The following is a 23,617-nucleotide window of genomic DNA, read 5'->3' as shown; positions in this document are numbered from 1 at the left end:
GAAAGAGAAAAAAAAGAGAAATGATGAAAACTCTCTTAATCGGGTCTTTCTTTGAAAAAAGGTCCATTCATATCCTTATTTGTAATTTTCCCAAAAATATCCAATGCTCAGATATTTTTCACTCAAGGTTCCTTGAAAAAGAATCACTAAATGCTTACACTCTATTTATTTTACAAAAAATAACTTTTTAAAAAATATTTTTCTCGACCATTATTTTTTATTTTTTTAAAAATACAAACTTCTAATTTTGTCTGTTTTTTTTTTTTATTTATTATTTTTTTCTTTTCATTTCTTCTTCGGCCTGTTGTCGGCCACAACCCAGCTAATGATGGGTCTTGGTGAGTGAGACCGAGCCTCATCGGCTTCCGGCATGGCAAGGCCAAGCGTCACCAACTCCGCCAAATCTAGCGAGACGAGGCCTCACCCGAGGTCGACAAGCTCAAGCCTCACCGGTCGTCGGCTGTCCAAAGAAGAGGGAAAAAGAAAAAATATAAAAAATATATAATATATAATAAATAAAAAGAGAAAAAATTTAAATTTAAATTTTGTTAGAAGGACTGAATGGAGAAAAATTAAATCTAATTTTCCAAATCGAACTGCTGAAAATATTTTCTATTTTATTTTGGGAAAAAACCACCAAAAACCCCGAACTATGCCAATTGTGACACATTTACCCTAAACTTTTTTTGTGACACCAAAAATCCCAAACTTTTACTCATGTGACACATTTACCCCAAACTTTTTCTTGTGACATTGAAAACCCTAAATTTATACCCGTGTGACATATTTACCCAAAAATATTTTTTTGTGACATAAAAAATCCTAAACTTATATTCGTGCGACACATTTACTTCAAAAATTTGAGGTAAATGTGTCACACGAATATAAGTTTGGAGTTTTTAGTGTCACAACAAAAAATTTGGGGTAAATGTGTCACACAAGAATAAGTTTGGGGTAAATGTGTCACATGCGTACAAGTTTAGGGTTTTTTGTGTCACAAATAAAAGTTTGGAGTAAATGTGTCACGGCGGACATAGTTTAGTATTTTTGGTGGCTTTTTCCCTTTTATTTTCGGATTTCAACCGAATCACCGGAAGATGTTATCATTTTCCTGAAAAATGACTTAACGGAAAACATTTTCCAGAAACATCTTATTTTTCGCGAGCCGGATCGAATCTAAGATTTTTTTCGCAATAGACTTTAGAAGGTCAAAGTCCATTGAAAAAGCTTAACCAACCGGTATGTCCAAAATGTCAAAGAAAAAGGGAAAAAGGCAAGTTTTTTTTTTTTTTTTTTGGTCGGAAGGAAAAAGGCAAGTTAATGAAAATGTGTTTGGTTCAACTTTTGGGAAAATGTAAAAGACTTTATATTAAAGGGTTTTCACAAGATGCAAAGAGTGTTTAGTAAATTGTAATTTTCTTTTGGTCCAATGGTAAATTGTAATTGAAAATGCAAAAATTTAGACTGTTAGATAAATGATAATTTTTCGATTGGGTGAAAAAAAGATAAAACATCGTTGCAAATTCCTTGAGAAGCCAAATCACCAATTCACTATTGACACCCATTTGATCCTACCATTTTATTGGAAGAGCGATCTACATGGATTGCTGCTCCCCATCCTAGTGCTACAATTTCATAAATTCCTGCATATGTCAAGGACTATTCTCATGAAAAAATAAATGATGCTAAATACACTAAAATAGGTTTATCAAATTACTTTAGCATAAGTATGTAAGAAACCATTCTTAGGCGTTTGATATGGCATATATTGTTTAAATGTTCAATTTTTTTTATAGAAGATTTTGTTAATGGAATACCTTGAAGACACTTGTTAAGCAATCAATTAAAAAAAATTACTTTATATTACATTTATTGCCTTCGTTTATTCTCAATCAGTGTACTAAATATTACATTATTTCAAGTAAAACTTACTTAGCAATTGTCTCGAGTACTCTTTTTTTGTTTTTTTTTGTTTTGGTCTATCTCGAGTTCTCGGTTTTTTTTTTTTTTTTTTGGGCCTCAAGTGCTCATTTTTTTTGTCTCAAGTACTTGTTGACAACACCTTTATTGATGATTCCTCACTATATATTTTAGCTAGATAAAACGACACGTGAAAAGAGTTTAAACATTCAATCGACAAAGTTTTGGTAACTTTTAAAGTGTGTGTATATATATATATATATATATATATATATATACATGTACATTCAACTTCTATAATTCGAGATACGATGATGCTCAAATTTATTATTATTATTATTATTGCACAGATTTCATTCTTCACCTCGTGGGACTTCGTCTATATGCATAAGCCACTTATCATGCCTCCTTGTGAGTATATTGAGTTGACCCTCAAAGAGCGCGAAAGACTCCACACTCTCGTTCTCTCTCTCTCTCTCTCTCCTGAAGACCACGCCACCGCCGGCCACCCTACACCATGGCGGCGGACCGTGGCAACACCGCCTCCCTCTCCCTCTCACACCCCCACTCTTCCTCCTCCTCCGATGACGACACCTCCGGCCACCACCTCACTCCTCTCGCCCTCCCTCCACCCGCCGCCGCCACCAGCCCCCCCACCAAGAAGAAACCGCGAGGAAGACCACCCGGATCCAAGAACAAGCCCAAACCGCCCGTCGTCCTCGTCACCGCCCAAGACTCCTCCGGCTCCTCCTCCGCCATGAGGCCCGTCTTGCTGGAGATCTCCGCCGGCTCCGACGTCGTCCACGCCCTCACGTCGTTCGCGCTCAGTCGGCGCATGGGCCTCGCTGTCCTCAGCGGCTTCGGCTCCGTCTCCGATGTCACGCTCCGCCACCCCCTGCCCCACGCTCCGCCGCTCTCACTCCGCGGGCCCTTCAACCTCCTCTCCCTGAGTGGGTCTGTCCTGGGTGGTTGCGTTAACGATAAGAATGACAATGACGAGTCCGAGAACGACAGACCCGCGAGACAGCAGCGTCGTCAGGAGGGCTCAAGCCACTTCGGGATAACTCTCGCGGGGGCTCAAGGGCAGGTGTTCGGAGGGGTGGTGGGAGGGAAGGTGGTGGCCGCGACGCCCGTGGTGGTCGCGGCGGCTACATTCATGAGCCCCAGCTTCCACAGGTTTCGATCTGGAGGCGACGAAGAAGGTGGCGATCTTCAGGAGACCGAGCCTTGTATTGGCGGCGTCGGGGGAAGCGAACCTCCTCCTTGCCCTAGTTCCGCCGCTGCGGCCGGCCGCATCTACTGCGGAGGAGGGGGTTTGAGCGGTCAGCCGATGTCTCCCGAGGTAATGCCTTGGGGTGGTGCAGCGAATTCTGCCTCTCGCCCTCCTTATTGAGCGAGAGAGAGAGAGAGAGAGAAATTCAAGCTCAATTTGGAAGAAAACGTCACATGTAACGTTTTTTTCGTTCTTTTTTTTGGGGGGGGGGGATTTTTGTAGTGTATTGAACGAGTAGAACTGTAGAAGCAGTTGATGTCTTTTCCTTAAAAAACTTGTCTTGTCTCTTCCCATCTCCATATCACCATCCGAGCTGTGATCTCCAAGCATGCAAACCCTTCTTGGAATGTTAGGGCTTCGGCGTGATATTGTTTGGGTTATGATGCTGCGACTGCGTGTGATGATTTCTCTCTCTTCCGTTCCATCCATCGCGTGCTCTGCTGCAACGTGCAACCAGCGAACTGAACTGGATTTGTCTTTTCTGTTCTGTTTTGAACTGGACATTCGACTTCAACTCCTTTTGTTAAATGTTTGAACGCGTGGGTGGTTGGTTGGTTGGTTTTTTCCTGTTCTTTTTTCTGGTTCTGTCCGTCCCGGACTGCTGTTCTTCAGTCGCTTCTCGAATCCGTCCATCCCTCCAAGCGAAAAAGTCGAGGGAGGAAAAGTAGAAGTAAATGGGGAATCGAGGTTGGACGAAGCGAGGTGGTGAGTAATTAAGCCTCGGGAAGGGAAGGGCTCGATTTGGGATGTCCAAAGCAAATCAAAGCAAAAGCACAGACATTTTGCAGATCGGATCAGATCAGCCCTCCTCTCCTCAGCTTTGACTAGACCCTTCCCTGCATCCATTAATGGACATTGGAGGCCATCATCATCATCCCTTCCCTCTCATCACCTCTCTCAATGGAACGAGGATAACTTCAAGGGTTTGAATAATAACTATTCAGTTTCAGGGATCAATTTCTGATTAAAAGTAGGTTTTTAATTTTTAATTTTTAGACGAGTTTCAAAGTAAATAAATACATTAAAATTTATGTTCCCGGAATAACAATTCTTTTAATAACAATATAAATTTTCTAGAATTGTCGGCAATCGGTGTTCGTCGATCCGGCGACCTGCGATAGATTGATTGCCGAACCGGGGGCTGGCGGCCGACAAACAATTGACCGACAAACCAGCAAGCGACGGAACGACAATCGGAAACCGGCGAATTGAAAACCGGCTAGCCGACCAAACAGCTAAGCGGTGATCAACAACCGGCTGGCCGGCAATGGTGGAATGGCGAGTGGCAACTGGGACGACATCCGCCATAGACGTCAAGTCTATGTTCAATCGAGAGAGGTACATGTTGTCCTAGGGGTGTGCATGGTCCGGGTTGGTCCGGTCCCGATATGGAACCGGGGACCGGACCGGTAGTCCCGGTCCCCAAATTTTCAGGACCACGAACCGGATCGGGATCGGACAGGACCGAGACCGGCGGTCCGGCCCGATGGGACCGCTAATATTAGCTACTTATAAAAATCTAACTCTTTGAATACAATATGCTTCAATTGCATGTTAATTTAAAATCTATACCCCCGGTTGAATAAAAAAAAAAAAACAAGTTGGAATATCATCATCTTGCTATGGAAAATGACATCACGTTAATGCTCTAGAAGTAAGGCTTCTAAATGGAAAAATATGAAGGATCTTGGCTTCTAAATGGAAAAATATGAAGGATCTTGAAAACAATGTAACTGCGTTACCACTTGTAGTTTTGGCACAATAAAAGAAGATGAAAAGATTGAAGTAAATGTAGGTAGTACAACATAATTAGCCTGATACAGGAAATGCAAAAAGAAAACCATTTTTCACAAGTCATATGAACATGGAAAACAAAAACCTCAATCAATCACAAACAGATAAAAAGAATAGAAGAGAGAAACACTAGGTGTCACAAAGTTCACTAGATTTACATAATGGAAATCGGAAAAGAATATCAAGATTATGGCATGATTCCTCCAACTAATCGATACATAGTTGCACGGTTGCTTTTTCCGAGAATTCGATTTGTGTCATTGGGGGTGGAGTCGATTTTAGTGCTTGAAAAAGGGAATTCACTAGGTTAGAGTTTTACTGATATACTGATACATAGTTGCACGGTTTGTGAAGATTATGTAACCCTTGCAAATCAAGAACTGCTTTTCGAGGAAAAAAAGAAAAATGAAAAAGTTATGCGATTCAATAATTATGGGGTTTTACCCGAGATCGAAGCAAAAAAGTGAGGATAAAGGCAAGGAGAGGATACGGCGAGAGGAGCGACGAGTCGACGGTAGGTGGGACTGCAAGAAGAGCAAGGGGAAAGGCAAAGGTGAAACGTAAGCGAAGAAGCGAAGGCGAGACGTGAGCGAAGAGGCAACAAGGAGACGCAAGCGGAGAGGACTTAAGAAAATTAGGTTAACTGGTTCTTTTTTTCTTTTTTATTATTGGATTACTTTGTTTGAAGTCAAACATTTCTAACTATTTTATAATTTTATGAATCTCTATATATATTTTGAACAGTTCGGTCCGGGCGGTCCGGACCGGTCCCATCCACCATGGACCCGAGAACCGAACCGCCCGGTCACCGGTTCCATTTATTGGGACCGGGGGCCGGACCGGACCAACCCGGCCGGTCTGGTCCAATTTGCACATCCCTATGTTGTCCTTTATCTAGTGTGCTTCCTTCTTCTAGCTATGATTAGGGGTGTCAATTGGCCGGATCTCGGCCTGGCCCGAGCCGGCCGGAAACCGAGCAGTGCCAAGCCCGACTCGGCCCAAACCCTCTTCGGGCCAGGTCGGTTTCTTTTTTTTTAATCAAAATCTCTTGACATGTCCGTCGAATGAAAGAATATAAAAAATAAAATGAAAATAAGATATATTAAAAAGAAAATTTGGGTGAAAAAAAAAAGGCCGGAACCGGGTTGGCTCGACCCTAACAATACCAAGCTGGCCCGAAAAGCCCCGAAAACTAGGGTGAATTTTTGGGCCTAGCCGGGTCAGGTTGGGCCGGATCGGACCAACGCGGGCTTTTTTGACACCCTTAGCTATGATCCTAGGAGGTTAGTCAAAATAGAGGACCTAGAACAGTAGAACACCTTAGTGAATCAGACCCATAGATCATGGCCAACAACGGCAGTCACCGAGGCACCAAGAGCCCTCCCTATGATGGGGACAATGAAGAATCCACTGGCTCTAACCACCAACTGAACCCTACAGCCCGACACGGCCGGTTCGGTGGAACCGCCGGTTCCGGTTCCGGGCCGGTTCCGCTTCCGCTTCGGAACCGGCAGTTCATTCCGATTCCTTTTTTAATATTAATTTTTAAAATAATAAATAATAAAATAAACATAATAAATTATAAATTATAAAATACAATTAAATTGTACATTGTAATAAAATATGGGGAAAAAAAAAAGAGGAGGAATGGGCTTGAACTTAATGAATTATCATTAAGCGCCTACATATCTTCTTGGGGATAGAAGAATCAAAGCCCATGTAGTTCTTTTACCTTTGAGAACCCCAACTTACCTCATCGTCAATCGTCGCTACCCGTTGTGGTACCCGTGGCGGTGGTATCTCCAACATCATCGCTAAAAAATTCGTGTTCACGATCTAACTCTTGGTGTTGATATTTCACCCTCGTCCAATTGCCGACACAAGCTTGAGCTTCCACAGAGTCCGGGCTTAATCTTGAACGGCAAGAGTCCAAAATTAATCCTCCAGCACTAAATGATTGTTCAACTGCAACCGTTGAAGAAGGGGTTGCTAATATCTGACGAGCGATGAGGGCGAGAACTGGATAATCGATTTGGTGACTCTTCCACCAATTCAGGATTTCGAAATCTGTACTATGTTACGCATCACGAAACTCAAATTGAGTGGTTAAATATTTTTCTAATTCAGAAATACTACTTGTTGTCCCTTTTTGTTTTTTTTGCCTACTCTTAAGCATATTATACCCTCTACTAAGTGAACTACCACATTCGCTACGTGAGGCGGTAGATTGTAAAGATCCAGAATCACTTAAACCATATCTACTACAAAATTCTCCATATAATGCTACTATAGATTCTTTAACATGTCCTAGTATATTTGAAATATCTATTGAATCTTCCAAATGTAAACAATCATGATAATACACATTCAAATAATCATGTAAACCGTCTAATTTAATACGTGGATCAAAAACAATACCAACTAAATAGACAAGAGGAATTTGCAAATAATAATGCAACCATGTTTCTCGCATTACTAAAATAGTTCGACCTAATTCGGTATCATTTTCATATTCACTAAAAACACTACCAATATTAACACATTCTATTAAAAATAAATGCGTAGTAGGATAATAAATACCAGATAAAGTCTTAGTAGCATCATTAAAAATTTTCAAAATATCTAAAATTTTCTTGCAAACGTCCCAATGTTGAGGAAGTAAAGTAATTTCGGGAATATTTTGTGAAATAAACATACATAATAAATCTTTATATTCAAAAGTTTGCTGAAGCAACTCGTACGTAGAATTCCAACGAGTCGGAATATCTTTTGGAAATCTTCTTGCCCTTCTCCCATTTTGTTTACAAAATTTTCCCCACGATTTCATACAATGGGGACGACTCCATAAAAATTTAATTGCACTTTTTATTGGGGCGAGAGAAGTGTCAAGAGTTCGTAAACCATCTTGTACACATAAATTTAAAACATGACAAGCACATCTAATGTGAAAAAATTGTCCGCCAAAAGTGGGTTTGCAAATATTTTCTAATTCGGGAATAGAAGCGGTATTTGCAGCGGCATTATCAAAACCAATTGAAAATACTTTATTTATTAAATTATATTCTTTTAAAACTTGCCTAATTATTCTATAAATATTATGAGCCGAATGTCTTTCATCAAAAACTCGGAATGCAATAAGTCTTTTTTGAATCCTCCAATCGTCACCTATCCAATGACACGTGACACCCGTATAAGAATGAATTTGCCAAGGATCACTCCAAATATCGCTACCTATATGCACACGTCCATTGAATTCCGCAAAAAATTTTGCTAAAGATTTTTTTCCTTTTTTATAAAGATGAAAAACTTCGCGTTTAAGAGTATTTTTTGGAATAGTTGGCGCTTGGGGAACCAACGCAGTATTTGTCAAATATTTCATATTAAAATTTTCACCAGTATTAAACGGAGCATGATCAAGGGCAACATATTCACCTAATGTTTGTTTATAAAGTGCTTCAGTGAAACGAAATATAGGATGAGGATTAGAAGTGGCGTACCCGAAAATTTGTTGTTGCATATTGTCGATCCCCGCTCGCGTTGGATGTTTTTTCGTCAAATACCGACGGAATGTTTCGTAGCCGTCTCCTTTCGTAAATTTATATGTTTGCGAACAATATTTACATTTTATATTATACTTACATTCGCCTTCATCACGTACCTTGTCGAAGTGTAGCCACAAGTCGGATGTATTATCTTGGCCCTTCCGTTCCGACTCATTTGCCGTTGACGCTTCTTCGACACCGGTGGGAGGATGAAGACTTTCTTGTGTTGAGATGTGCTCGACGTTCGGAATCGGGACATAGTTGATATTATCGTCGTCGTCTTCCCAACTTGCATACTCACGAGGATCATATTCGGGAATGGGATACTCGGAATCTCCCATAGTCATCTTGCCCTTGTCGGCATTTCCGCTTCCACTTGCCATTTTTGAGAGAATTGATCGGAAATCCGATTGAGAGAATTGAGTCGGGATTGAGAGAATTGGGAGAATTTGAGCGATTTGAGAGGATGTCAGAGAGAATTCGAGAGATTGTTCGGAGAATTTGTGACAAAAATGAAAGGGGGAGCATATGTATTTATAGGCAAGAATTAATTTTAATTCTTTTTTTTTTTTTGCAACGGCCCAAAGAGGGGGGGGAGGGAGGGAGGAAGGGGGTGGGGGCCCGGGGCGAGAGCCGTGGGCTCTCCGCCCCGGCCCCACTTTTTTTTTTTTTTTAATTCACGGTTCCGGAACCATGGGCCCGGTTAACAGGCCGGTTCCGGGCCCACGGGCCCAAATGACACCCTCTACCTACGGCTCCGGCACATCAACCGTAACCATTAGAAAGAAGAGTTTTGCCGAGGCTTTCAAACTAGACTCGTGTGGCTAGTTTTAACCCATGGATTTCCTTTCTCCATTTTCAAACTCATTTAGAATCATCTAAGACATGATATCCGGGTGGTTACTCCATACATACTTTTGTAGGTCTCAATGCAAAATGCATTTTGATGAGCCTGCGTAGTATTAGGTAGTTGGTCGGGTAAAAGTTGGCCGAGCCAATGATACTTAGCTGGTTTTTTTAGATGATCGGCCACACTGGGATTGAGACACGGCCCGAACTCCCACGGGAGGCAGCAGGGGGAATCATCAAGCTGGTTTGGTTTGATAAAGCCTAGATTTTGATGCCCGTGCGCAAAGAAAGCCCTCAAAACAATCCATCGAGAAAAGCAAGCAAGAGTAAAGTCAATCAGCCTACTTATGCCAAAAGTTCTATATATCCAATTCCTACCGTAAGCCCTTCTTCGGCTATGTGGAAGTCACTTCGATAGCCTACCCCTACCCCCCACTCGCTCTCTTTGCCGCGAATTCCCCGAAGCAAGTTTCGAATTGCGTGACTTACACTGTTATCATTGACAACCGAACGTACTAAGCCAACCACCATAAATATAACATGGGCTAGTGGCACCTCACGAGAGAGAGGGAGTGAGCAATGGGAAGAATTCTTACTTCTTATTTCTGTTCCCGAAATGGAGAAGCTGAAAATTTTAACTTCTCATTTTTGTTCCAAATCTATTTCTAGATTAAATTTTTGTTCTAGAAATAGAAAAATGAAATTGCGTTGTCAACTAAATTTATGTTCCAAACATGATAAAAATAAAGAAACAGAATGGTTATCATTCACGTCCTAAGTATCATGATGCACTCGTTTATAAAATTAAATTTGTGAAATAATTATGTAATAATCTTAATTTACTGTGAGATTAATAGCTAGTTTTGGGTCACAAAAAAATAGATAAATAGAAATTATTATGGAGTCCACTCTTTTCAAAAATTTACGTATATGTTATTATCATAGTCCCTCAAAATTGTTATGCTACCAAAGTAGGCCATGAAGGGGAATGTTCTTTGGATCAGATCTAGATAGATTCTTTTTTGGAGAAGTATCAAAAAAGTCATAAACCTATCTTATTGCATTAGTGCCAATTCGGTTCTAAATTTGTTGCATTGATGCCAATTTAGTCCTAAATCTTTTGAATTTGGCTAATTCAATTGGTTGATTTAGGACTGAATTGACATCAATACAAAACGTTTGGGACTAAATTAGCACTAATAAAAAGTTCATGATTGAATTTGCATAAATGCAAAAGGTTTAGGACTGAATCGGAACCAAAAAAAGCTTTAGGACTGAATTGACACTAATGCAATAGGTTTAGGACTGTTTTGACACTTTTCCCGATTTTTTATAAGGCTTACCTCATCATAATAAAATATTGAAACTCGATCTGCCGATTATGTCTAAATTAAAGTTCTTTCCCCCCTAGAGGTGTGTCGGTCAACACGTGCTGTTATCTCAGCTTATTAACTTTTGAATGGGAGCCATAGTGGTAAGTAGTGTATTGATGATCACAGGATTCATGACGTTCGTATCCCTAAACTCGAAGAAAATCGATGTATTTACGTTCAAGGCTACTACTGCACACAAGAACTTTTCAAAAGAATAGATAGAAACAGTCAAATGCAGATTTCATTACGTGTGCATTTGAGAGAGCATTTATCAAAAACCTTTGCACAAAACACCAACAACGACCCTTGGCTCCGGCAACGGCTTTCGCCGATGAAGCAATAGCTACCGCCCTCGCCCGAGGTTGCACGCCCCGGGAGAGGCAACATCGGAGTCGTGTAATCTTAGGCGAGGAGATGCCAAGATTGCATGACCTCCGTGACCCCGCACTGCCCTTCATATCCTTGGCCGCCGTCAGCTGAGTGATGAACTCGCTACGTGCGCATACGTTTCGTTGGCCAGGTTCCCTCTTAGATTAGGGAATTAGCATGCATCATAACTGTACTTTTGAACTAATCTCAAGAGATGTCCTATACTCTCGCTACCGCCCTCCTCTCCTCCTTCCCATTATCCCAAACTGGTACCCGGTTGGATCGTCGATGTACATTGGATCCAAACTTCCCTTTATAAAAATAAATGCACGGGGCGTTGGAACTCAAAACACATGCAAATAAGTGAGAGATCCACTTGGGCACCTTTACCCAACAATGGCCGGCTCAAAAAGCTCTGGCTCAGGCTTACTTTGCTTTTGCTGAGTAGCTAGGCTTCTGTGATGTTTCAATGGGAGAATTCCTCCCATGCGAAGACTCCTGACATGCTACTTTTTTTTTAAAAGGCTCGTGAAAGCGTCAGGAGAGAGAGGCACGCATGGTGATAACTATCAGGGAGAAAGCAGGATGACATATTGACCCGTAAGTTTCGACCCAGCAAATGGTCCATTCTCACAAGTCTTTTTAGTCTCTCCAATAAAAAAGAACAGAAAAAGAAGCAGCTCTGAAGTCTCATTGTTAGGTAGTGGTGGGTTCTAACAGAGAATACATTCAATGTCCAAAAGACAACATACCTGCTCTTGTAAGCCGGAAAAGATGCGGGGATGCAAATTCGGGGCGTAAATGCAATGGGGGTTATCTGACCTGGCAATTGTAATTCAAGCTTCTCAGAGTCGTAAGCAGATTGGATTCGCAATTCTTGCCGGGATCGACTAAGATATCTATCGCCCAATCAACTGATTTTCTGTCGGGTTCACCGTGATCGTGGTTCTTCTCGTGTAGGCTCATTGATCAAACCCTTGTGACTGTACTAAAGCTAAAGTCCACACAGACCCCAAATTGGGCAGTGAGAATAGCGAAGGCCAGCGCATTCAGTAAAGCAAATGAAGAAGAGCAAGGAATCGCAACCTGCTATCAAAGTCGCCGGAGGTTTTCGGCCATTCAACAATAAAAACTACAAATTCTTTAGTTAGAAAACAATCATCCTAGGCTGCAAATTGGAGTTAAAGTGAAAGAAGTTCACTAATAAAATGGATGACCATTGTTAACTGGACCTGTCGATTGAAATGGTCTTAGACATTCTCAGCATGACAAAGGGGCGTTTTTAAGAGCATTGCATAGTCCTCTCAAAACATGCCCAGATCTATTATTCAAAGATGTGAAGAAGAATAAGCAAAGTATATTAGAATTACCGAAAAAATACTTAAGAGCATTGTAATTCAATTCTCAACAGTCAGCCAAATTTATCCACCTACCTGTGTTAGTGTTTGCAACTAGAAAAAGTCAAATATGAAACCGTGATGGCAGAGAACAATACGAAAGGCCTGTACAGTAAACAATAATCTGACTACGATACTACATCTCAGCCTTAGTGCACAAGCTCAACCGATTGTGTTCAGATACAGAATGTGGCAACAGAGGGGCAGTGGCACAAATGATGTTTATGTACAAAGCACGCACAATTAAGAAAGTCAAATTGTAAATAATACATGTTTAAATAGCCACTGGTGATCTATAGACTATATAAGGTGCGACTCAGAGAAGCTTCGGTACAAATACAAAAGACAAACTACAGAACCATACATTCAAAGATCCAGGGCTGAATTACCTAGCTAGTCAACTAAGTGATACCATACAGATCCTGCTTGTCAGGCCACACAACTCTTGCTCATTTCAGTTTTTCTGACTATTTCCACTCCTCCATCTCACATTGCTCAGCCAACCAAAATCAATTAGAGGTTGCCTAGACGTTAGCTTTACGAGATGCGCTCTGTACGGAATTAAGAAGTTCTTGAGACCTGCCAATCCCAGAGTAGACCAGTTAATATACATCAAGCCATGAAGTGACAAAAGCTCATTATCGAACAAAATACTCAGAAGCATAAAGCTTTCCATAAAAATTTCACTTCTCAAGTGTTGTAGAAAGGAACCTAATTGCCATTGCATATACAATCTCCGCAAAAGCTTGACCCGACTACAAAGGTCACAGAGGCAAGATGCATACCTGTGATGCACATTGTCTCGTAGAAATTCGCAACGTGGGCATTTCCTTTTATACTGTAGTGTTGCTTTTCCAAGCACTCGAGAAATGCTAAATCAGCCTCCAAAAGCTTCGCCTGATCATGGGTGTCGTAACCAATATCATGGCAATAGCAGCAAAAATCCAACCAATCAATTGGCCTCTGGTCCCATAGGGGAGACCCACCATCCTTTCCACTCGACCAGTTAGGTCCGCAATAATGCCCGTATCTTGGGAATAGCTGAGAGAGGACTGCTCTCGGCCCTGTATGCCACGGAACTTTAGAAACATATGGCCGGAAGCGGACAGTCATGACCTTATCGCTGTTTTGAACTATCCCACCAGATTGAGTGCGCCTTTTCAACTGCCTATTTACAGTGGGAGGCATTCTGGTTCCATCTCTGGAATCGAGAGCCCATGGAAAAACGGAAAGGATGGACCATCCCCACAACTTGAGATTGAAACCACCCTTTTGTTTAGGTTGCTCTATCAAGACCGTGGTAGATCCAAAGGATGGCCCCAAATCCTTATCCGGATGGACCCTGCTGAACCACGGAACATGGTTGAGGAACTCGAAGTTCATCACTGTCGAACTGAAAATATCACGGGATTTCGCATCGAAACCACAGAATCATAGCATCAACCGTCTGTAGACCTGCCAGGAATCGCATTGGGAAGTTAGCAAAAGCATACAACAAACAGAGGTCAGGCCCGAGTAGACGAAAATCCGCCGTGTTACCAAGACAACAAAAGGGTTTTATCTCATAAACACCCAACTCTCGATTTCCAACAAAATGAGAAACCACGGGGCATCGTCCAATTATCCTACTTGCCACGATTCCTAAACCCAAACAAACCCTGAAAGATCACCCCCCAAAACCACGATTCACCGGCAAGCAACCGCAACTTCATCATAACGATCGCAGAAAGAAAAACCCAAAAAAGGAATAAGAGCAAGAATCAAAGGGCAGTCGAGCAAGCAACCAAACTAATTACCGAACCGTGAAGCTTCCGGTCCATCCGATATCTAGCAAAAAGCTCAACTTCCCGGAGCTCCGGCAGCAACCCAATTCGATGTTGCGACGAAGGGAGGAAAGGTTTGAGGAAGCAGAGCGACGGAGGACTTACTCGTATGCGAGGAAACTGGGGAGACGAGAGCTCGAGACACGACCCGAGCATCGCAAGCGAAGTGCAGGAATGTTCGTGACTGTTGCGTGGACTTTTGAAGATGAGGAGGAGAAAATCCGACGAGGATTTCGTTCGTTGGTGAGTGCCGACTCTGAAATCCAATGAGGATTTCGTTGGATGGGACCTCATGGTCCGACCCAACACTTCAATTTCTTTTTCTTTTTTTCAGACACTTTTTTCAATTAAAAAGATACAACTTTTGGTCCAACTTTTGTTTAAAAAAAAAATTGGGCAAAAGCCACCAAAAATCCTAAACTATACTCAACGTGATACGTTTACCTGAATATTTTTCTTTCTTAGACACTTAAAATCTCAAATTTATACCACATATCGGTTGTGGAAGGGTTTGGTCTTTCTTAGACACTTAAAATCTCAAATTTATACCACATATCGGTTGTGGAAGGGGCAGGTGGTAGGTTTATAAGTGTTGGATGGTCTTGAGCCTTTCTCATTCCAAGAGCTAGTTTAAAGGTTGAGACTTTCCCTCACACTTATAAACCGATCACCAGCCCCTTCCAACCGATGTGGGATAACCCCAACAATCTTCCCCTTACACATCGGGCCATGGGTGGGCAGCGATGACAACCCATATCTCTTCCGTGTGAGTACTAATATCAGAGCCTAGGTACTTCCGACTCATGGCCTAATGTGTGAGGAGGAAATTGTTGAGGTTATCCCACATCGGTTGTGGAAGGGGTCAGGGATCGGTTTATAAGTGTGAAGGAAAGTCTTAACCTTTAAACTAACTCTTGGAATGAGAGAGGTTCAAGACCACCTAACACATTTATCCTCCGTCAACGTTCACCGTTGAAATCCGCCTATGCGAACGCCCTAAAGCAAACAATACTATCATGGCGTCCGCGCGGCTTGATTTTATTCTAGTTGAAAAATCAGATAAATGTGCCATATAAGTATAAGTTTTGGATTTTTTATGGCGCCGGAATTTGGGATAGTTTATGTAAAAAAAATTCAAGATAAATGTGTTAAAAGTGGGCATGTTTGTGACTTCTTTTGCCGTTTTTTTTAATCTCTCTCTTCTCTTTTATGTACACGCATGCACTGTTCACGAGAATCGAACCGTACTCTCCATTTTAACCTTCCATTTTTTAAGAAATGAACAGAGTTGAGACTCACGGTACAAGAGTCGTTCGAAAACTATATGGTTCTTGATGTGTTCCTTGTATGTAATAGGCTTCGTCAAACATGCCGTTGTCACGACAGTAACAACTTTTCTTAATTTTCAATTTAATTTGTCAATCGCACATGAAATGCCTTCATTTTAACTTCTTTTAGATAAAATAAAAGGGCGAGGATGGGCCCTGGGCATTGTTATTCCCTCTGGCTGTGACGGTGACGGCGAGGTTCCGAGGCCCATTACGAAGTGTTTAGGTTTAAACCAATGGGCGTGACGGCGTTTGGCATCACTTCTTACGGATAGTATTTTGGTCGAGCTGAGTGATGGGCTTGTGAATTTTGGACAATCGGGGTTGTGGGCAGTGCGAAGCAGTGACAACCTGAATCGATTTTAATGTCCATAAGAGAGAAAATTTCAAATAAGGACCCAAAGTGTCCTCATTAATTCAAATAAAGACATGAAGTAGCCATATCGGTTTCAAAAAAGAGCCCGACTCACGAGTTGATTAGGGGCGTTTTCGTAATTTTATTTTTAAATTTATTTTTTACTTTTTATTTTTCAAAAAATTTTAAAAAAATAAAACTTAAATAAATAAATAAATAAAACTGAGATACAGGTTAGACGAGGGCCGCCACCCCAAACTCGATGGGGCGGCGACGGGGGCCGGCGACCCGGTCGACTAGAGGCCAAGCCCTCGGCCAAACCAGGGCGAGGGTCGCCAACCCCTCGGCTGAGGGAGACGATCCTCGCCTAGCTCCAATCCCCCTCTCACCTGTATCTCAGTCCTTTCTTTTTTTCTTTATACTTTTAGTTTTTTTTTTAAAAAAATTGAAAACAAAAAAAAATAAAAAAGAAAATTACAAAAATTCCCCTAGTAGGCCGAAATATTTGGTTGTCCGGCCAACGAGGTCGACCCTTATTTGAAATAGATACGGCCACTTTAAACCCTTATTTGAGACATAGAAGGCATTTTAGGCCCTTATTTAAAACAAAGATCACTTCGGTCTTTTATTTGAGAAAATGAAAGTACTCGATGCCCTTATTTGGAATTTTCCCTTCACATGGGAGTCGCCGACCCTTTTTGCATGTAAAGATAAAGGTAAGCCATCCGAGCGATGATACAAGTTTTCCTCCTCCTTCTAGAGAGAGAGAGAGAGAGAGAGAGGGGGGGGTGTGTTTTGACAAAGCTGTAGTCTCGTGACAAGATTATACCAATATTGCTCCACGTCGAAAGCCTCTTGGCCCGTTTAGGCTCCAAAACCCAGTAATGAAGGTTTTCCTGCAGCACAAGAAAGAAAAGAAAGCATAAAACCATTTCGAGAGCATCCTCTCGTTGTTCTAGCTCGTCGCATTGCATTCGATCTCTTCGCACTGTCTTGTCTCCATTTTTACTTGTCCCCATCCGCTATGACAGGTACTATCCCGATCCTCTGTTAGCATTGCACCTTGCACAATTAGCTTCCTTAGACTCTTATTTGAAATAAGGTCAACTCTAGATCTTTATTTAAGAAAACAGCGTCACTTGAGGCCCATTTTTTGCAATTTTATCTTCAAAGAATTCTTCCTCGTAAAACACGGTAATTTCCTTGACAACACAAATCTAAAATTAGTTCGTCGTGTTCTGGAACGACGCTTGTGCTTGGGTACAATGAAGTACAAACCAAGAACAATGATAAAAGAAGGAAAAAATTATCATAAAGGCTTTAAATTTATTACATTTATGTCAACTCAGTTTTACAATTTTCAAATGTGCAAATTAAGTCCTAAATTTTTTCACATTCCGCCAATTGAGTCCATCCGATCAATTTGGCCAGAAATTGCCTATGTTGATGTCGACCACCTTACGCGGCACGATCGGCTTCGACTTTGATATTCTTAATGAATTTTTGAATTTCTTTATATATATATATATATATATATCTTCTATTTATTTATTTTGTCATCTAGTGCCAAGGTGACCTCGCACACCTCTCTCCGGCCATCCCCCGAGACTGACCACCGGCAAAAAGGAAAGAAAAAATAAAGAAATTTAAAAAGTTATTCACGTCAATGTCGGTGCGTCACATAAAATGATTAGCACCGATTGGATTACCACATCAACGTTTTCTAATCAAAATTTGTTGGATGAACTAAATTGGAAAAATATGAAAATGTTTAGGATGCAATCAACACAACCGAAAGGTTTAAGATTAAATTGGCATAAGGGCAATAGTTTTAGGGGTTTTTTTTGTATTTTTCTCTTAAAATAATAAGCAATTCTCATGAATCTCATCCTTATCGGTTACCATTTCTGTGTGTCATGCACACCATAGTTTTGAAACTATGTCGCGGACATGATTTGTTAGTTAGAAGACGCATCGTGTATCCAGGGACGACCAAGGGGCTGGTGGTTGCTGCGCGCCTCCCCGACCATCCGGGTATACCGTACATTTTTTTCGCTGATGCTTGTTATACTAAGAATCATAAATCATACAGTCTTTCTCTCATTCGCGCAGCTCGTCCCATCTTTAATTTGTTCGAACAAGACGACCGATGGACTCCGCATGTATTTACTCCATGTTGATTAGCCACAAAACTGATGCAAAATTTCATTTGCTGGGACTCTGTATGTAATTGCATATCAGATGCTGGTATTAGTTAAGATCTGATCCCCTCCCTAGGAACCCACTTCCTTTTTTGATCCCCTTCCTATGTCTGATGATCAATTTGTTTTCTTGCCGAATCCGAAAAAGATATTAAATTTGCCCTGCTTTCCAATTCTTGTCCTGCAAAGAGCGTTCATCATAGGAAAATGACATCTTTAAATGATGACCGTCCACTGTTCTTGGTCCTAATAGTGGACAAGAAGCGAATTCTCTCACAAGCAGCAAATAATTTTCGCTGACTTTCGTTTTGCTTTGCTCTGAAGGAGACGTACCTAACGTAGTTCAGATCAAATCCTGGTTCTTTCCTACCGGCATAAAAAAGAAATGAACCAAAAGAACTGACCCCTAATTATGCAGATGTCATCCCACACATACCACTGACGACAAGATGGGGTTCAAGACCTCACTAACAACATTTGGCCTAAAGCAAAAGATGCAAGGTTACTGATAAGAGTGAGTGAAAAATGTTACTGACCAATTCACCACGTCCAATTTCAGGTTTCCAAGTATCTCAACATCAAAGAGTCACCACAGGCACAGCGTCAGGTCCAAATTTTCAAGAACTCTGCAAGGGGTGGCGTTTTTATGGCATTTAAAGTTGACTAGCATAAACAAGGAGGGAATGAGTATAGAGTAGATTCTCTTCTAATTTTAGTGCATTTCAGGTTTCATCAAGTGCTGTTCTGATCATCAATCCCCAGCTAAACAAGATCAATATACATAAGCATGTGAAGAAAGCCATCTCCCCAGGCAGATAGTACACGGAAGGACCCACTCGAAGAATTCAGTTGAAGAATAGATTTTCTTTCAAGGCCCTGCCACTACTTCAGCCATTTCCTGTTCCACCGTGCTTGGCATGACAGGATAGTATTTGTAGTGAAGTTCCCCAACATCGTCACCAGATAGCTTCTTCCATCCAGTTGGTCCCACATGATAGACTGAATGGAAGAAAACAAAAAAAGCTCAAGTAATTCATTCCTATCGAACCAATTAAGCACCGCATGTGAGCATGGGCAAATATTAACCCAGATGTGGACGCGATCTGTGCATGCGTGCAAGAGAGAGAGAGTGTACCACTTGCAACTCCACCACTGGCTCCATCACGAAAAGTTGCATGGTAAATGGCTCTTCTAGCCAATTCTGCAGCTTCTTCAACGGACATGTCATAACGATAGCTAGCAAATGCAAGGGCAGGAAAATCATCAGGTTGATCATGGTTGAAAAAAGGAAACCAGTGTAATGCTACAGGAATTTTTTTAAAAAAATAATAAAGAAAACTTGAAGAAACTTCAGACTTAGACTGGGTTGGTGAAATTACAAACAAAAGCTAATGCCACCATGGGAAAGCTACTCAATCATCGAGATACATGCTAACAAAAAGCTTTAGTGCATGTAGGTTGAACCATCCCGAGGCATGAGTGTCCATATTGCATATTGGCATTGTCAGGAATGACTGGTGTAGACCTCCGAATAAATCACAGTTTGAAGGTAGACTATTTGTGCGTATTTGTATTCCAACAATATCCTGAAAATGACCAATTGCATGTTTTATACTCGTCATCCAAACTTTGATCGCCATCAATAGTCGAAGAACTTATCCATTCCCCATAGAACGAAAACCCATTTATTTTTTTGACTGTATGTAGTAAAGGCAGGTGCAAGGTAAGAGCAGGTTGTATGACTAGCGCAAAAAGAAGATGGAGAAGAAAGTTTGTCCACTCATTCTTGCTCTTTCATTTGGGGTGGGCAGACAGAGCTTCAACACAGTATTCAACCCCAACACACTTCCCATTAGCTTTTGGCTCTTTCTCTATAATTTAAACAGATTAATATCTATTCTTAGTGCCAATAATTAGGAGAATATGCTGCCTCTTCTGCATATATAAGAAATACAGTAACAAGAAGGATTTCTAAGTACGAAATGCATCCAGCAGATGTTCGTGTGTCCATTTTTCGAAAAGCAAATCAGTCCAGTATAATTTACAACCTACAGAATAAAACTACTAAGAAGTAACATACCCGCTATCCAAAACACCATATGCATATGGTGATCCAGAACCAACTGAGAACCGAGTCCCTTTCAATCTTCCTCCCTCACTGTCCACATAATATAGACCTGGGCCCTACAATGAGTAGACGCAAGGTATTGAAAGATACAAACAAAAAACCTATATAAATATATATATTTTGAATTGACATGCCAATACCGTCTCATCCCAGCCAGCGATCATCGTCCCAACCGATAGACCCATTCCACGATACGAATAGAGAATGTTTGCAAGGAGCTTTGAAGCCCCTGTCACTGAGATCCTCCGTTTGTTTGCCAATTCATGGAGCCGACACTATTCAGATAAAGCACATTTCAACAAAACATCATAATGTTAAAAGCATGTAAAGTTCAGCAAAAGCACATTTTCAACAACACATTAAAATGTTAAAAAACATGTAAAGTTCAGCAGCGTGAAGCTCAGACACTATGGAGATGGATTATAGTATAAATATTTCTTTATAAACTCTAGTAGCCCTCTTCCACAACAGTTGTTCATATTAACTGAGGCAGGACATAGAGAAACCAAAAATTTATGCATGCAATTCATCGACCAATTCCACCTGCAGAAAGAAGTATTGTTTAACACAAGTTGTGGTGTCTCGGACATATATTACAAGAAACTTACAACTTATAATTCCCCATTTCTAAAAACAAAACACACAACCTTCCAAAAGAAAGAAGTATCTCAGTATGCGTGACGATTGGCAATCCTGAGTTTCTAAGAAAGAAAGTAAGTACTTTTTCCCTTTTAATCATTGTTTTCTTTAGTCAAGTCTACCAGTGAAAAAGATTCGCATTGTTCTATTTTGTTTACTCATAAGGTAGCTATGCAACCCAAGAAATTTTATGATGATGATGACAAGAAGGAGAAAATATCATGCTCAACATGCTTAATGTGAAACAAGCGAGCAGATTTCCAAATGCTGAAGCAGCAACCCAATAGGGGAATATCAAAGTATTCTACTAAGATTCTTTCATAAGATATCACTATCACTAAAAAAGAAGAAGAATTTCCTGTCAAGGAGAAAAGTGCTTACCTTAATACCTAGATTTCGGTGCCAAAATTGGCAGTCAGCAGCTCCTCCAGCCATTGTTCCTAGCATGTACGGATTTATCTCAATTATCTTCTTCACTGACTGAGATGCTGCAAATAACAGACATGAACAGCTGATTTGAATAATGTTATGCACAGCTAACTTCATTGGGGCATGCACTACTGAACAGTGACAAAAACTACCATATGCAGTGCATTACTTGACCCAAAGGCAGGTAACATATTCTACACAATGTAAAGGAGCTTGTGAATCTATTTGTACGTAATATGGGCATCTCCCTCCCTCCATGAACTAGCCATAACACACATCCTGAAGATAAAACCAAATCAACAAAAATGAACTTACAGATATAGCCTCCCATGCTAGCTCGAGAATCAGCAGCAACCATAACACCCTCTTTAAAAATAAAAGCAAGGGTGGTCGTTCCCTTAGCTGGCTTCACCATCTGCACAGCTTCTTTTTGAAAGCTGTCGAACTGAAGATACAAACACAAATGTAAAAGCCCGTTGTCCGATTTATTAACTCGGTGCATACAGCCAACCAAAAAAGAACAGCCTCGCCAAACTCACATCACAGGCACCAGGAATTTCAAAAGACGGGGAAGCTGAAAACCCCTCGACCAGCTCTTTGTTCACCCCGAAAAACGGCATGGCGGACTCTAGGCCGCTGGTATCAAGCTTCATGGCTAAAACCTGAAAGAAAAACTCGAGCAACTACATAACCACAGACAAGACCAGCCACTAAGCTACTCAAGAATGACACCAAAAACACAGGTTTCTCAGAGAGCTCCAACAAACTCCAAACAGATCGATCTGCCACCCTTGCCAACAAAATCATTTGATTCGAGCTATTTCCATTGTCATATTACTGAAGCAACAAAAACCATTCCGCAAAAGAAGTCCAATTTTCTCATCCGAATGATCGAATCTCGAGCACACTCTCCACTCCGAATTTGACTACAGGCACGAGGTGAAAGCATGAACTGCGAGGTACAGTGCTAACAGATCAGGATAGTACCTTGTTGTGGTCGATGAAGCGACGAAGGAATATGTGAGAAGCGATCGAATGCGATGCGACGAGCTAGAACAACGAGAGAGTGCCTCTCCAAATGCTTTTATGCTTTCCCTTCTTCTTTCTTGCGCTGCAGGAAAACGAGCGTTACTGGGCTTTCGAGCCTAAACGGGCCAAGAGGCTTTTTCGACGTGGAGCATTTCGAGATCGAGCTTGTGATCGCTTTCGCAGTGCACGCGGAAAGGACCCGACTCACGCATCAGTACAGTATAATTAGGGCAATACAAAGGACCGGACTTTGCCGAGGGCTTACAAAGTTACGTCATCAAGAACACGCAAACAGACAAGAAAACCAAGCGAAACAGCGGCAGAGACTCCAGACGGTCGATCCGACCATGCGACCTCAAATCACGCAATGCAGAGTGAAAGAGCTTTACAACCAGCAGATTTCCTTCGCTAAAGAAAACACACCAGAAACGAACGATCGGAACAGACCAACAAGACAGAAAACACGAGAATCGTTACACCTAGCGACGGAGGGAAAAGGGAGGACGAGGCGTACCAGGGAGACGAGAGGAGAGAGAGAGAGAGAGAAGGCCGATAGTGGCAGCTGCCTGGAGAGAGATTGCTGATAGAGTGATCGAAAAATGTTCCTGACCGATTATACGGTGCGTTTTACAGGGGGTTGGGGGTGAGTTGGGCTTGAAGATTGGGCGATCTCTCGACTCAGAGCCCACTTCCCCCTTTAGATATTTTCCTTTGAAGCCCAAGCCCAACCTCGCTTTCCACCACGCAAGTCGCCTTCTTCTTCTTCTTCTTCTTCTTCTTCTTCCCCAACGCACACGAGCGTCTTGTTAGAATACGTCTCGAGTTTCAACCAGAAGTGAAAATTTGCATTTCGAAAATAAATAGAAAAAAGGAGAAATCTAAGATCAAGTTTGAACTCGGTCTAACATATCTAAAAATGAGCATCGGTCAATGAGAAATACCAGTCTCGCAAAAAACCCGTCAAAAGTAACATCCCAAGCGTATTTATCTAGAGATGAAAGTGACAAATAATATCCTTCATAATAAGTTTTAGAACTTGAGTACACCTTCCTTGCAAATTTTTAGACTTTTAGTTTACTTATCCCAATTTTTTAATTTGCCCTTTTTTGAGAAATCAGCAGAGTTAAAACTACAGTACAAGACCCACCGGTGGGTAGCTGCGTTGGTT

General features: G+C 41.3%; 3 protein-coding genes across 3 annotated transcripts; 1 reads left to right on the top strand and 2 right to left on the bottom strand.

The window, feature by feature from the left end:
* The first annotated feature begins 2,437 nt into the window (after positions 1-2,437).
* LOC115734324 (AT-hook motif nuclear-localized protein 28-like) lies at positions 2,438-3,360 on the top strand. The gene has a single exon (XM_030665058.2). It carries the CDS (start codon positions 2,438-2,440, stop codon positions 3,311-3,313), a length of 876 nt encoding a protein of 291 aa, XP_030520918.1. The 3' UTR covers positions 3,314-3,360.
* Positions 3,361-12,666: 9,306 nt separating this feature from the next.
* On the bottom strand, positions 12,667-14,599 carry LOC115734517. Its single transcript, XM_030665349.2, has 3 exons — positions 14,446-14,599; positions 13,303-13,976; positions 12,667-13,096 (listed from the first exon to the last, which is right to left on the bottom strand). The coding sequence occupies exons 2-3, from the start codon at positions 13,898-13,900 to the stop codon at positions 12,972-12,974; spliced, it is 723 nt and encodes a 240-aa protein (XP_030521209.1). The 5' UTR covers positions 13,901-13,976; positions 14,446-14,599; the 3' UTR covers positions 12,667-12,971.
* Positions 14,600-18,916: 4,317 nt separating this feature from the next.
* On the bottom strand, positions 18,917-22,549 carry LOC115734222 (proteasome subunit beta type-5-like). Its single transcript, XM_030664867.2, has 8 exons — positions 22,408-22,549; positions 21,960-22,082; positions 21,736-21,865; positions 21,373-21,479; positions 20,493-20,627; positions 20,305-20,408; positions 19,360-19,460; positions 18,917-19,223 (listed from the first exon to the last, which is right to left on the bottom strand). The coding sequence occupies exons 2-8, from the start codon at positions 22,071-22,073 to the stop codon at positions 19,093-19,095; spliced, it is 822 nt and encodes a 273-aa protein (XP_030520727.1). The 5' UTR covers positions 22,074-22,082; positions 22,408-22,549; the 3' UTR covers positions 18,917-19,092.
* Positions 22,550-23,617: the final 1,068 nt, after the last annotated feature.

This window comes from Rhodamnia argentea, chromosome 6 (assembly GCF_020921035.1).
Source record: "Rhodamnia argentea isolate NSW1041297 chromosome 6, ASM2092103v1, whole genome shotgun sequence".
In the NCBI taxonomy this organism is placed as follows: Eukaryota; Viridiplantae; Streptophyta; class Magnoliopsida; order Myrtales; family Myrtaceae; genus Rhodamnia; species Rhodamnia argentea.
The sequence above is the reverse complement of the archived record's forward strand: the minus strand, read 5'-3'. Positions and strand labels throughout refer to the sequence as shown.

Bases quoted from the DNA above. Each gene is read 5' to 3' on its own strand.
- LOC115734324 (XM_030665058.2), top strand. From the start codon at position 2,438: ATGGCGGCGGACCGTGGCAACACCGCCTCCCTCTCCCTCTCACACCCC.
- LOC115734517 (XM_030665349.2), bottom strand. From the start codon at position 13,900: ATGAACTTCGAGTTCCTCAACCATGTTCCGTGGTTCAGCAGGGTCCAT. The intron at 13,097-13,302 runs GTATGCATCTTG...TGGGATTGGCAG, and splicing joins CGAGACAATGTGCATCACAG to GTCTCAAGAACTTCTTAATT.
- LOC115734222 (XM_030664867.2), bottom strand. From the start codon at position 22,073: ATGAAGCTTGATACCAGCGGCCTAGAGTCCGCCATGCCGTTTTTCGGG. The intron at 21,866-21,959 runs GTGAGTTTGGCG...TTGTATCTTCAG, and splicing joins AAATTCCTGGTGCCTGTGAT to TTCGACAGCTTTCAAAAAGA. The intron at 20,409-20,492 runs GTATTGGCATGT...TACTCATTGTAG, and splicing joins TCGCTGGCTGGGATGAGACG to GGCCCAGGTCTATATTATGT.